This window comes from Poecilia mexicana, unplaced genomic scaffold (assembly GCF_051168715.1).
Source record: "Poecilia mexicana isolate PSO_F unplaced genomic scaffold, ASM5116871v1 scaffold_4, whole genome shotgun sequence".
Lineage (NCBI taxonomy): Eukaryota > Metazoa > Chordata > Actinopteri > Cyprinodontiformes > Poeciliidae > Poecilia > Poecilia mexicana.
The window spans coordinates 20,719,218-20,733,947 of NW_028263373.1; the positions used below are offsets into that span (position 1 = coordinate 20,719,218).

The 14,730-nt window shown below is 36.1% G+C and overlaps 1 protein-coding gene across 1 annotated transcript in view; it reads right to left on the reverse strand.

Moving 5' to 3' along the window:
• LOC106903314 (BMP/retinoic acid-inducible neural-specific protein 3-like) overlaps positions 1-14,730 on the reverse strand; it is a 39,091-nt gene that overhangs the window by 20,735 nt on the left and 3,626 nt on the right. Inside the window, exon 2 of the mRNA XM_088005067.1 lies at positions 610-800. Coding sequence (XP_087861193.1) covers positions 610-800 — 191 coding nt within the window. The remainder of the gene's footprint in view (positions 1-609; positions 801-14,730) is intronic.

Below are 14,730 nucleotides of genomic sequence, written 5' to 3' on the forward strand. Positions count from 1 at the left end.
ATAAGGTTCAGTGCCTTGCTATAAAAAAGCACACTTCTGTGGGGTTCTTCAAGAAAAACGTTGCACAACTGACTTCAAAACGTCTCTGTACAAAAGCACTTTTGAAGTGAATGTTGTTAATTTATTCCTTGTTAATTTAAAAGGAATAAAGTTCAAATCAACTGGTGAATCCATGCAGTATATATGACTGCACAATATTGCTTTGTCTTTACAGTATCTTAGTATGCACTGTTAACATAGCAGGGGACTTTTCAGAATATTAAATGTGTTAGCTATTATTTATTAAGCTAGCTATTATTTATTAAGCGTTCACACTTTGCATTCCATTAAAAATGCAGTATGTTGGAAGCAGATTTACTGCAATAGATTCCCACACCAGACGCTGTTGAAAAGATCAGAGGCTGACTAACTCAGGTAAGTGTTGGAAGTGTCTTAATGTCAAACAGAAAAAAAAAAAAAAAAAGAAAACGTATGAACATGTGGACATACCACAGCTGACATCATTGCAGCATTCAACAAAAATATTACAACTGCATTCCTGTGTAATTCATTCTTGCTGTTAAACACAAAAATCGTCATTCAGAGAAAAGCAGTAATAGTTTCTTTTACCTCCAAGTGTTGCTGTTAATAAGAAGTGAGTCCCATACTTTTTGATCAGATTGTCAGTGATCATTTGGGTTGTAGGTCTGCGGCCCAGAAGCCGAATGTTTCTGATGAACTCTGGTGTTAAGGGTAACTGTGACTCCAGGAAATCTCTTCTCTCCACTGCAAGGTTGTTCACCTTCCATCGCCCAAACTCCCTGTTAAGAATAGTCACACAAGAACAAAAAACAAAGTAAAACAAAAATAAAAAATCCAAAGATTTACATGCGAGTTGCTGAAATCAAATGCATTTTTATATAAACTGCTAAAAAATCAAAAGCATAGTGATGACTTTTTAATATTCTCCAGGGAGTCCAGACTTCTAGAACCCACAAGCTGTTTTTCTACACAAGGTTGTTTATTTTGGTTATGAGTTTAGAGTTAAAAGTAACATATAAAATGACTGACCAAAAACAGGAAGTTAAGAAAACAAGATGTAAACAAACTGATCTTAAAATGTAATTAAACCTGAGATTATTTATAGAAACAGAACTTATCATGGACAATTTTTAGATAAACTATTTAATCTGTTCAATTAATTACTCAAAAAAAAAAATATTTTAGTTGCCTAATTTGTTTATCCCTCAGTTAAGACAAACAACATTATATATAGAAATATGACATTATTTCAGAGTGACTCCCATGCTCTTTACATTCTCTCTAAGCTCAAATACAAATCCTATTAAAATCAAAATAATTGATGAACTACAAAGAGTGAGTTCAACTTTTGTATCGCAAATTTAACATTTTTCCATCAATAGGAAGTTTATACCCATTTGTTTAGCATTGTATGATCATATAGATACATTGCAAAGCCTAACTTGCATATTCTCTCAAAAATAAACAATTAGACTGACTAAGCATAAATTATATTAATATCAGTTCAAAATGCCACAACCAAAACTAAAGTTGAAGTGTCATAATGTGTGTTGTGTTGGACTCAAATGCAACAGGCTGAGATTTTGAGTTGATTTCAAAGATTTGATAAAGAATGAAAAAAGAAAAAACTTACAACAAAAAGCCATAGAGAACACAAGGAGCCAGAGCAAAAGAAAAATAACATAACAATAAAGTCCTATCAAGTAACAGGAATTCTCAGGATTAAACAGGAGGAACCAGCAAAGTGTGACTGAGAATGAGTTGCTTAAGTACTGGGAGGTTAAATGATGAACAAAAGACTCAGGCTGATGAGCTAATGGGTTGCAGGTGTGGCGAGACCTGAGGAGAGAGAAAGGGGAAGTGACACAGGAGGGTTTTGAGAGCACACCAAAGACTAGTAAATTTATCTCACTAAACTAGACACAATAAATGAACATAACTAGAATCACTAAGTAGGAACTGAAGTAAAAATAGAAACGAGCCGGAACTAATAGAAATAAGTAAGGAGCACAAATGACAAAACCCACAACAAACTCAAACAACCGAAAATCCTGGTATGTAATAAAACAAAATATTCCAAGTTGTTCAATTATTTATTTTAATTGATAATGGCAATGGGCAACAATAATCTTAGTGGTTTGTATTATAGTCAACCAAAGAACCACATTATTCTGCACAGAACTTAAGATTCTTTCAAACATTGTTTTATTTTCATAAAGCTTTAATTCTTTCAAGACAACTTAGATTGGGACAGCAATGAATACTAAATATTCGGATTAGTCAAACCTAGATTAAATATTTTTGAACTGGTTATTGGTTCGCCAGAACCCAGTTTAGATGTTTTTGAAAACTTAATTCAATTTAAGAAGATAAGAAAAAAAAAAAAAGAGAAAGAATCAGGCACAGAAAGATGGGTAAGCCCAGGGCGCCATTTATACATGAGCTGCCTCTGGGCCTCGGTATTAGGTTGTTTAACTGCTTCCAAAAAGAGTTTTCACCTGAAACCAATGAAATCTGTCCTACATGCTCCAAGTATAGAGGAAGCTTTCCTCTGAATACAGCTCAATTTAACGTGAAACTGGATAAGAAAAGTCAAAGTTGTTCTAATAAAAATAATCTTTCAAACACAAACTGCTGCAGAATTTCCAACATGTTCAACTGCTTTGGCCATGATTTTTACTATATTTTTAAATCATCTTTCTAAAGTTAAAAAAGAAAATTATTACTGTACACGCACTCATAAAAATACTGGCCTTTAAGTAGAATTATAAATCTACCACATAAATTATGCACATTTTTATGTTTTCATGGAAAAACACAACCATTATTTTTCATATTTGGAACCAACATAAAAAATGATGTAGCTCTGTTTTTCCATGACGGATGAGTAAACTTAGTCTCCAAGGAAAATGTGAGCTACAATCTTAGAAGTGGTCCGGTATTGTTTGCAAAGTCCTTTTCAATTACAGCTGTTGCCTGGGAAACGGCTCAGTTGAATATGACAGGGGGCATTTGTCCGTTTTCCATTTAACTTTAGCTTCAGTATTATCAATTTTAGCACAACATCAGTCAAGGTCAGAGACATTTCTGCCATAAATGTGTATCCATGATGGTTCATATTTACTTTGCATGAGGGAACAATTCAGGAGCTTATTTTAAAAGTTCATTGAAACATGCAGCTCTGAGTCTGTCTCTCTTGTCTGTTTCTACAGATTTACAGCTTATACAGATTATATGCCACGTCAGCTTGTCACTCCAGTAATACTATTGAAATGTTTCTTTCATCATTTTTTAATTTCAGTTAAATGTTTTTTGCATAATTAATAGTACAGCAAATCCTAAAATGTTATTTTTCTTTCATATTTCTAAGTTAATTGTTGTATTTAGTGTGGACAGCAGAATGACGGGAAACAAAGCAAGAACTTCAAATAACCAAGATAAGAAAAGAACTATAAAAACAAATCCAACTTTAAAACCGAAGTTCACTTACATTTTATGTAAAACAGCATGCATGTGATGTTGGATCAGAATTGAGGATGAAATGCAAGTATTTTACAACTAAACTAGCAAACTTTAGTTCGCCAACTTTAATTGCAGCTGTTTAGAATGTATGCTTTCAAACTTAAAGCTTTAGCCATAGAAGAGCAACAGTTTGAGGTCCTACTCTGGATATTAGTTTCATCTTTTCACAAATGCAAAATAAAAAGTTTTGAATTCCGGGAAAGAAGTCACAGATGGAAATCTCCAGGGTAGTTAAAAAGGCTGAGAAATGTATCTTGTAAAGTGTAGTATTAGGTCTTCCTGTCAGCCTGGCAATAAGCAGCTACATTCCAGATAATCAGGTGAATATGAGATGAAAGGGAAAATGTTTCTTTGAGAACCATTAGTCATATTAGACAACATTCTTATTTATTAAAGAAATTCATTTTTGAAGGGCTTCATCTGGATGCCTCCTGAAAATCAAATGCTGTCTTGAGTGATTGATTGTTTTTGGTCATACTTCGCTGTGCGGCCGGAAATAAACCTTTAGTAAATTTATATGAACTGCATTGTCCAATCAGTCAAATGTTGCACTTCTCTCTTGTCACCGTAAAAGCTTGACTGCTGTAATCAGAAAGGGTTGGGCAACCTTGGCTGCAGATGATGGATGGAAGGAGTGTGGCCTTTTGAAAGGGTATATATCACATTAAACCAGGAGTAATGAGGAAAGCTCGAACACACAGATGTTTAAATGATACAAGGTGTAAATCACTGGGAATTCAAACTACAGCACAGAAAACCTAAAGAGCAGGTAGCACAGATTTGCTTCGCATTTAGTTTTAATTTATTATTACATATTAAGAAAGTCGGAGACGGTCGCACGCATTGTTAAATGGGAGCTATAAGCAGTGTGGGAAGTAAACATAATGATGTTAAATGGAGAAGTGGTGCTCGTTGACCTTTTTGCTGACACTGTAGTATTCAGACAAAGCCACTGACTAATTTCTTGCTCAGACATATCTAGTGTAGCTATAAATCTCCACCTCATTTCATGCTATACAAATAAATGACCTCTTCAAATGGGACATGGTGTCTCCTGAGTTCCACTTTGCAGCATGGAAGCAGAAGTTTAAAGGCGCAGCATGTTCTGTGCAAGAAAAAAAAAGAGGAATACATAGGGAGGCGGAGAGGGTAGTTGGGGGTGATACAGGTACAGAAAGCGTATTCGCAAATCCCTGCCGTCGTTCGTTTCTTCCGTTATCGCTGACTGTGATAAGCTAGCCCTGTCTTATCTTAAAACCCCGATAGGCCAAATGGTTCATCCTGCAGGAAGAGGATGAAATGAAATGGGTTTCACCACAGAGTTGATTTTAGGGTCTGCAATCCCTCCTACAACCACCTAAGTCATTATTATTATCAATTTTATTGCTCCTGTTTGCAGTGGCACATCAGTTTCACAAGTTTAATTCTCAAAGTACTATCTCACTGAAGAGTTCTTAGAATTTATTTTTAGGGAAAGAGAGCCTCCACTTTTCTCAAAAAGTAAAGTGTAATAAAGAATAAGACGAAAGCACTAATTCTGTCCAGTTTGTGTGAACTTGCATCCAAAAGAAAAGGCTGCATGACTGTTTTTTTTTTTTGTTTGTTTGTTTTTAGAAAAGATAAAGTGTATGCATAAAAGTTTTAGAAGAACTGGAGACCTTGAGGTCAAAGGAGAGATCACCTTCCACAGGAGTGGAACATAGCATTCTTAACACTGTTAAACAGCTGAGGATAGATATAGTGATTGAACTGCCCGTCCTAAACAATGGAAACAGCAGGGAAATGGAATACAAGAAAGTCAACAAATATCATTGGCTCAGGGAAGAGCAAGAGAGAGAAAGGCAGGTGAAGGTAACAGCAGTAGCTGTGGTCATTGGAGCACTCGAGGCAGTGACCCCCCTCACTGGAGATTTAGTTCCAACAGATACCGCAAGAAACATTGGCGGAAATGGGTTGGAAGCCAGGCCGGGCCTGGCACTGCAGTGTAAAAGAGGCTTTAGTAGCAGATACGTAGTAGAGAGGAGGGTTGATGCTATTTGGTGGAAATGTGTTTAAAACATGGTTAAGGCTCAAGTGTTTAGTAAATCTTTTTAGAATGGTGGGTTTGCATTTAAGCAGCACATAACAACAGTTAATATCAGTGTTTTGTTTTGTTTTTTTATTCTGTTTTTAGGCTTGAAAACTACAGTTTATTCGAGTCTGAAACATTATATGTAATCATATTATATCCCAATGAAGTAATCAAAGAGATTATCCTAATACAATATGCTTAGAAAAGGGCCAAACCTATGTCATCCCTCCTACCTTCACCCTGGTGAACGTGGCAGCTTTCCCTTGGCAACAGTTGCTGTGAACAGGTGGCTCAGGCGGAAGGCCCACATTGTGTTTGTATTCCAAGCCATGGAGATGCTTTCCAGTGAATTTGCAAAGCACACAAACTCAAATATGCTCATGCATCCTCAAAAACACAAACCTTCCTTCATTTAGTTCAACGCACCAGTTAAACGTCTTTCATATTCAATCAGTAAGAAAAGCAGGGAATTGATTACCTGCATAACGTGGTGCGAATTTATTACTCTATCACTGCTGAGGTGGCTCATAGGACTGATTCTGGTAATTCATCTTCTCCTGTCATTGAGCATTTATTCAAATTTAGCAGAGATGTGCATGAGGAAGACCAGAAGAGAACCATATATATATATATATATATATATATATATATATATATATAAATCCAGGCCTCCATTGGTTAATAAATTTGATTTCCATTGATGATTTTTGTGTGATTTTGTTGTCAGCACATTCAACTTTGTACAGAACAAAGTATTCAATGAGAATATTTCATTCATTCAGATCTAGGATGTGTTATTTGAGTGTTCCCTTTATTTTTTTGAGCAGTGTATATAAAAAACGTTTAGAAAGTGGAGTAGACTTGCTACTTGTCAGATGACGGAAAACGTTGTAGTATCGTTTCTGCTTCAGCACGGAGTAGCGGTTTAAACAGAGAGGTAATGAAATACAACAGACACTGACAGGCCTCTGCGTCCGCTTTTCTCTGAAGAACCTCTGAACGGGAGGAGACAGCCAGGTGAGGAAGAACTGTTCTTATCTATCGATTCAGTATTTTTATCATACAGACATTAGGCTGCTGTTGTTGTGCTATTAGCTAGCTGCTAGCTACGACTTTGCTAGCAAAGCTAGATAACAAAAAGCTTCTTCCCCGTGTATGAGGCAGATCGCCCGTCCAAAACTTGTCATCTCCATAATGGATATATGTCCGATCTTCTAATTTCCTTTGCTTCATAATGTACATTGCATTTATTCTGGCGTTAAGTAAATGTGTCTTGAAAGAGAATAGCACTTAAATAAAAGTCCAACAAGGATATTCATTTAGAATTAAAAATAACACCTGAGTGAAGTTGGCCCCCCCACCTTCTTCAAATCAGACAAAATTGGTGTCAAACGTTTGTGCTGGTTTGTGCAGCAAACATTTTTGTTTGTGCCGCTATCATTTTAAAGATATAAAGAAATGTTTCCAGAGGTCATCCAAGGTCAACCAACCCCCCACCTTTTTCAAATCAGACAAAATGGGTGTCAATCAACTCGACTATGTTTGTGTTGATTTGTGCAGCAAAAATTTTTGTTTGTGCTGCTTTGGCTTTGAAGATATTAATGAAAGTGTAAAGGTCAAAAGGTCAACCAGCCCTCCCACTTTTATGAAATCAAACAAAATCGGTGTCAAACATTAGTGCTATGTTTGTGCTGATTTGTGCTGCAAAAATTTTCGTTTGTGCCGCTATCATTTTAAAGATGTAAAGAAAGTTGGATTTCAAACGTAGCACAAACGTTTGACACCAATTTTGTCTGATTTGAAGAAGGTGGGGGGGCCAACTTCACTCAGGTAAAAATAACTCACCCTGAATTACCATGATAGATAAAATGTAGAAAAAACTCAACCCAGACTTTAAGTTTAGGGTCTGGTTTGCAGAGTATGTAGTTAAATTTTTTTCCCCCAATTATTCAATTGGAAAAAATAAACTAACCTCAGTTAAGTAAAATAAAATTGTATTAAAAACTTTTGGAATTGTAATGATTTCTTTTTTAAAAACAAATTCTTTTGTTTAAAAAACTTTTTTTAAATTAAATAACTAATTTTTGTCTTGTGAACTTAAAAAGTTATTTGCCAAACATAAACTTTTATTTGCACACATCAGAAATCTTTTGTTGTGATTTTGGGTCTTGCCCATGACGTCATGTGAGAATCACAAGCAAAACTTTGAGTCAAACAAAAACTTAGAATATCAAGAAAAGATTTCTGACATGCACAGATAAGTTTGTTTCGCAAAAAAAATTCACTTCAGGAGACAAATGTGTGATTTAAATGTTTAAAAATGTTTTAAGCAAAACTCAGTAGGCTTTTCCCATAGTGACATGCATTAACAATTCAATTTTTGTTTTTTTCTTTTTTTCTGCAGTTCCACCTTAAAGTTTGATGCAGCTCTGCTTTCCTGAATGGACCATCTTCATCTCCACTTCCAGGCAAACAGGCAGCTCTTTTTTATATAGATTACAGTACACCAAAGGTTGCTTTGTGCCCTTGTTTATATTTTTAATAGTGTAATTCTGTAAAGACAAAATATGTAAATCAGAGCTAAACCACCAGCTCTGATTTACATATATTGCTAAATTGCGGGTTTGAATATTGCAATACTTTCCTATAACAAAATAGACCTGCAGAAAGAAATTAATAAAATATCTTGCATATGCATAGTTGTATGCTCTGTATAGAGATTTACCTTAGCTTTGATTGTATATTTCACAATTTTGTAATTTATCATTGTTTATTAAACTCTGAAAGTTGTGTGGCTTTAATATTCTGTCCTAGAATGCGGTGAGATGTGCCCATTTTTTTTTTTTTTTGAGCACCTGCCCTTTTAGTGGTCTCTGCACAGCCCTGTATATATATATATATATATATATATATATATATATATATATATATATATATATATATATATATATATATATATATATATATATAACACAACTTCAGTTGTTTTACTATGTTAGTAAATATTACAACGTATTTTACATTGGTTTAACTGTTAAGAAATGTAAGGCCAGGCCTTTTACTATATTGTGGCTGCTTGTTGACGTGCAAAATAAGATAAAGAAAAAAAAAACATTGTAAAACTAAATTGTGGCATTAGTTCTACAGAGAAATGGCATTCACAATTTATTATTTTTTATGGTGAAATATGATAATGAGCCAGCCCTGATATCTCTAAAGACAGCTCATAATATTTTAACATAAAACATGTAATAAAAGCCAAGTACCATTTATAACACCCGTGATGAAATGGATACCAGGTGGTGTACAAATATACCACCTGGTATAAAATACCATTTGAAATCTTCGATGCCAGTTGACATAATTTTACTGTATTTTTTTATCTCCATTTGTGCATCAGTAAACTGCCACAGTGTGGGTAAAAAGGACTTGGAGTAGAAATAAAACATCTTGTCCTGCCTTTTCTATGAAGTGTGTGTATTGTTTAATATTGTTTGCGATGTTCTCTGGAAGAGCATCATCATCTCCACTGTTTTGAGCGGGTTAAGCTCCATGTGATTCTGACTGCACCAGTGGATCAGCTGATCCACCTCCTGTCTTTATGCTGACTTGTCATGGATCAGACCAAGACAATAATGTCCAATGTGAACTTCAAGAGTTTCACAGATGGGTCCGCTGAGGTGCGGTCAAGTGAGTAAAGAGAGAAGCGGAGAGTGGGCAGTGTTCTTGTGTGGGAGATATTGGTGCCCAGTCTCAGCTGCTGCCGCCAGTCAGTCAGGAAGCTGTCAGGTAGAAGGCGACACTATGAGCTTATTAAGCTTGTAGCGGTGCATGTTTGTGTTGGTGATGATGAAGGCTGAGGTGAAATCCAGGAACAGGATCCTGCCGTATCTCCTTAGGTGGTCGAGATTGTGCAGGATGAAGAGTAATTCCAGGATGACTATACAACATCTGCCAGAACTGTGTGCCTGGAAAGCAAACTGCACATACATGTCCTCAGAAAACCCAGTGTATGATGATCAGTAAGCTCATTCAGGTAACTAGCTACAGCTACAACAGAACTCCAGTATGTGGAGTTAAAGTGAGTCTGAAGTTCTGGCTTTGACTGCCCAGTCTGGTTTCTAAAAATCTAAATCAGAGGCAAAGAAGTTTTGTATTATTTTTTTTTTCTGTCTGTAGGCTGGAATGAGAACTAGCAGATACTCCCAAACTCCCAAAGTGGCCCTGGTGACAGTATAATATGTATGTTTTAAAGATGCATAGCAATGATCCCGTTTATTTTTATACCCTTTATTGTTGACTGTACCTTGGACATTTCTTGGAGAGTTTTGCTTGGTTAAAATTAACAAGAACAATGATGAGAGGGTTTTGTCTTCATGTCTCTTACAAGGTCAATAAGCTGCTTTTCAGCCTCTCGTGTGTAGAGATGTAGAAAGCATGGCCAAAACAAACAAGATTTACAGATTATAACAATGAATCCAGGTAAGGGATACCGTTCTTATGTAACACTGTGAAATTAGTACATCAGCCTAATTTCTGTAGAGACACATTCCGCCTCCTCTTTTTTTTTTGTTTTTTTACCCAAGAGCTCTGTGCTACATGATGCTTAAGAGTCCTTGTCTAGTGAAAATGAGTATAAGAATATGCAGTGTGGGAGAGAGAGACAGAGAAAAAGAGTCAGAGAGAGAGAGAGAGCAAAATACACAGGTTGCCAAAAGTGTTAATTTGACAAATTGTGTCTTTTTACAAAGTCTTGTTTTTAACAAATGTTAGCTGATTTTCCAGAGTAAATTGTTTTATCAAGTTTGCATTTCTACTTAGTCAGATGTCGGATATAAAATATGATAAGTATTTTTATCGGAATGTCAAACTAATCCAGAGTATCTCACAAATATGTAATACACTATTTTTGTCCTTTATGGTTTAGTTTACAGAAAACACAGCAATTTCCAAAACTGTAGAGACACATTCCGCTTCGTGGTGTCTTAGGCTGATCGTTTTTAAACGGAGTATTTTCTGAACTTAACATTCACCCCAAAGAAGGTCCTAGAGATTTTAAGAAAATGCAATCTCAAGGTGTGGAGAGGTTTCATTCAAAATGCCAAGTGCTTGGTACCTCTAGGGGGAAAGTTAATGAATCCCCAAAGTAAGGACAAGGTTTTATTTGCCTAGGGACAAGAAATGTCTATACTAAATTCAGTCGATTTCATTATTTTTGTTTGAAATATTCTGCAGTCTGCATGAGCTGTGTGTGGTTCTGCACCGTTGACAGGCAACGGTGCAGAACCAGTGCAGACTAGCCATAGACCTATGGGGAGTCTAAGCCCCCCCACCCCTAAAAATAACGTCATCATTGTCCTTTGTAATCTTCAAGAGAAATATTGATCTTTTATAGCCTATAGCAATAAACCAAATTAATGAGGCAGACTATGATATACAGAATTGATTAAGTTTATCCAGTTCTACAAAATGATAAAAGGGGTTGAAAATTGCTGTTAAGGTTGACTTCAAATTTGTTTTAAAGAACCCTTAGGAGTACATGTTGCCACAAGTAATAACGTAAACCCTTAAAGAAGAATTTAGGAAAATAAATGAAGTGACAAACATGAGCAAAAATGTAGCACTGGAAGTTTAAAAGCACCATAGAGAGAGTCTGCCTTATAACTCTCACCTAAACTCTGTTCAGAGCTTCTGCAGACTCCCCTGTGGCTTACAAAATCTGCTGTTGTTCCCTGTACTTGAAGTGCCTCCTGTATCAAACAGAAAGTTACTTTTATTTTGATCTCATCAACCTCAGAGGGAGGGCGTACCATATGTGCCCTGGTTTGTTAAATAAATTGTGTCTGGTGAATTATTGGAGTCCTGCTGTCATGGCTCATTATTTATTGATATACAGGTAACGCATCTGAAAAGCGACACAACAACTTGTTAAAACCTGAGGAGGTACATCAAAGTTCATGTTCTGCAATCCAAAGATAATTATATTTTTGTGGAAACGTATTAAAATTGACGTATGCCTTGAGATCTTCCTTGATAACCTGTGCCTATGCAGTACTTTCTGAATAACTAAGAAATGAATCATTCAAAAGAGCGTTTGTTGAGTCCAATTTTATATGTAATTTTTTTAAAAAATATGTTTAAACATTCCAGTGGCATCTGTGAAGATATTCTTATATGTTTGATTTACAAACTGAAGAGCAGAATACATCTAACTCCATTTATTTTTTTTATGTTGAGCCTATATGCAGGTTGGATAAGTCTTTTGCTCATTTTAAATTCCTAGTTATTATGTAGTACAGTGTGACAACATTTGAAAAGCTGTATTGAGTGGCTGAGATTACTGTGGCAATATTTTCTGTGTGGTGTAGAAAGCATTTTGTGACATGGTGGAGGAAGACTCCAGTCAGCAGCTACCTAGAACTCTGAAATCAGACATATTGAATAAACTTATGGAGAGCCCAAACTAGACAAACAACAAATAGAGTGTGCAAACCCTGTCTCAAAGAGTGTACATGTTGATGATAAAACATAATATATTTTTATCTAAACCAAATTCAAGAAACACAACGAGATTAGCTAGTCAGCCAATAATTGTAAAAGTGTACTGTCAGCATATCCCTCCAACTCAGAGAGAGATGGTAATCACTATAGGTAGTGATTTTAATGGCCTTGGTTGTAGGGAATGCCAGGTGTTACATATCACAAAAGACCTTGCTGCAGTATAAGCTCCCATGGCAAATTTCACTCCTAAAAAAGAGCCATGCTTGCACTCTTGAGCCAAACTAAAGCCCAGGTAAAACACTTATTGAGTAAATCTAGTGAATTACTCAATAAACATGATGTGTAGCAAGTCACTCATTTAATCAGAGGGTCGGACTGGGAGAGATCTGTTATATAGGAGCTCAGAAAAAAATGCAGCTTTTTAGATTATGGATAGATGTCTGATGCTTAGGGGTTCAGTTTGTGCTAATTAACTTTATATTGATTGATTATTAACAAAGAAACAATGTTTGACAAACCCAAGTTTGAGTCACAATGCATTCTTTTACTTAAGTACATAATTTAACTGCGGATAAGGGCCAGTATTACTAGTTAAGAACAGCACCATCCCTTGACTTGACAAAAAATTTTCTGTGATTTTTTTTATTATTTCTTTTATAAAAAAAATATTACTGATTATTTTATTTGAAAGCCAACTCAAAAATCATCACCAGTTCACCCACACAGGCACTAAAAGAAAGCTATTATTTGCCAAAACAGAAACAATCCCACAGCTGTCTGGTTCGGTTTATGAGATCGAATGGGACTGAATCCAAGTGAATTCAATTTGGGGAGATTTACAGGCTATTTACTTTTTAGGTTAGTTTTTCCTTTTAATATAAACACTATTAATCAGTGCCGCATTGTGGTAATCTAGAGGGCTTCAAACACAACCTTGCAGCTGACAGAAACCTCTCAGGGGATTCTGTGATAATGCAGAGTAATAAGTACTAAGAGCTCACTAATCACTTGGCCACATGATAACACTATTAATCTTGCCGCCCATGCAGCTTAGCTCCAATGGACCACTGCCATTTGCCAGAGAAGGAAATATTAAAAAGCTTAAACACGGCAACTGATCACATAAGCTATAAAGCATCCCTACAGCGATCCATAGATGTCAAGAACCCTGTCTATCCATTTCCAGGAGCCCCGACAACATCCTTTTTAGTGACAATGGATGTGATTCATGACACAATCTGTACTAATACCCTTGTGTTCCAGCACCTAAGACTGTGTTGCTGTCATGACAAATCTTTTTTTTTTTTTTTCTTTTGAACCACTAATCAACATATCTCATTTGACCACATGATCAGGTGGACCCCTGAGGCTCTGGAAGCCAGAGGAATGTGATATACAGTCATCTGATAACTTCATGCAAGCATGTAGCACACCGTGATTCTGTCTGCATACGGCAGATTGTTTGAAGCACGACTGTGAGGAATCTCTTCAGCATGACAACCCAAGCCAAATAATCCAGCCTGCCTTCAACCCATCCTTAAAACGGTTTTTCATAAAGTACTCTTACCACTGTGCAACATCAGCTGCATTTTCTTTTCCCTCTATCGGGTTTAGTTTATTAAGGGAGGTCCCCAAAAGCAAACATATGAGTAATTAAAATATTTCAAAATACATAAGGGGGAACTAAATGTGCATCAGCGTAGTGTAGTGCAAAGTATGTGTACTGGAATTAACACAGCAAAACAAAACATGTACTTAACTATAGTTTAATTTTTGTCCTTGGACTCACATTTGGCAAATGTGCATCTAATTCAGTCAGGCTAAATAAAATATACTCCTTTTCCATTTAATCTCTGTCATTTAATTAAATACCTGCCTACCCATTTGGAAGCTTTGTTGCAATTAAGAAATTTAATATTTTCTCTGCTACCAAAGCTTTAATAGTCTGGTAAAAATAAAAAAATAACAATAATAAATAATTTAAAAAAGCAGCCCTTTGTTCTATGACTTACTTCGCACAGCTGGTCTGAACCCTTAACTATTGCTGGAAGCCTGGACCTTGCACCAGTTTAACGCTATGAGGCTCACATAGCATAAAACAACCATAAAATTAAAAGTATTTCAAAGTATTATTATGTGGCATACGCAGAAGTAGTGCATAGTTGAAAAGATGAAAGACATGACTTCAGTCGAATTAAAAATATGCGAATTAAAAGCCAATAATTTCAATACAGTACAATAAATAAGCCTTTTGTGGCTTGTATTACCCACTTTGCACCGAGTGAGATTTGATGTAAAGTGTGACGATCAATTTTCCAGTCTTTGGTGGGGTTTGGCAGGGTTTTTCAAGCGGTTTGTCATAAAACCGGCGGGTTGCCAGTTGGGACGCCCACTCCGTCTGTCTCAGTTGTTTTGTCCTTGGGCAAGACACTTCACTTGCCATTGAGGTCATAGGGCCCGATGGCACTGATGGAATGGAAGCCACACCTCCAGTAATGTGCACTAGGGCAGCCGCCCCAACAAAGTACCAGCATGAGAATGTGAATTAGTGAACGAATGGGTGAATCACTGATTCTTACGGGGTGCAATCAGGAACATTATTCAGAATCAAGGAC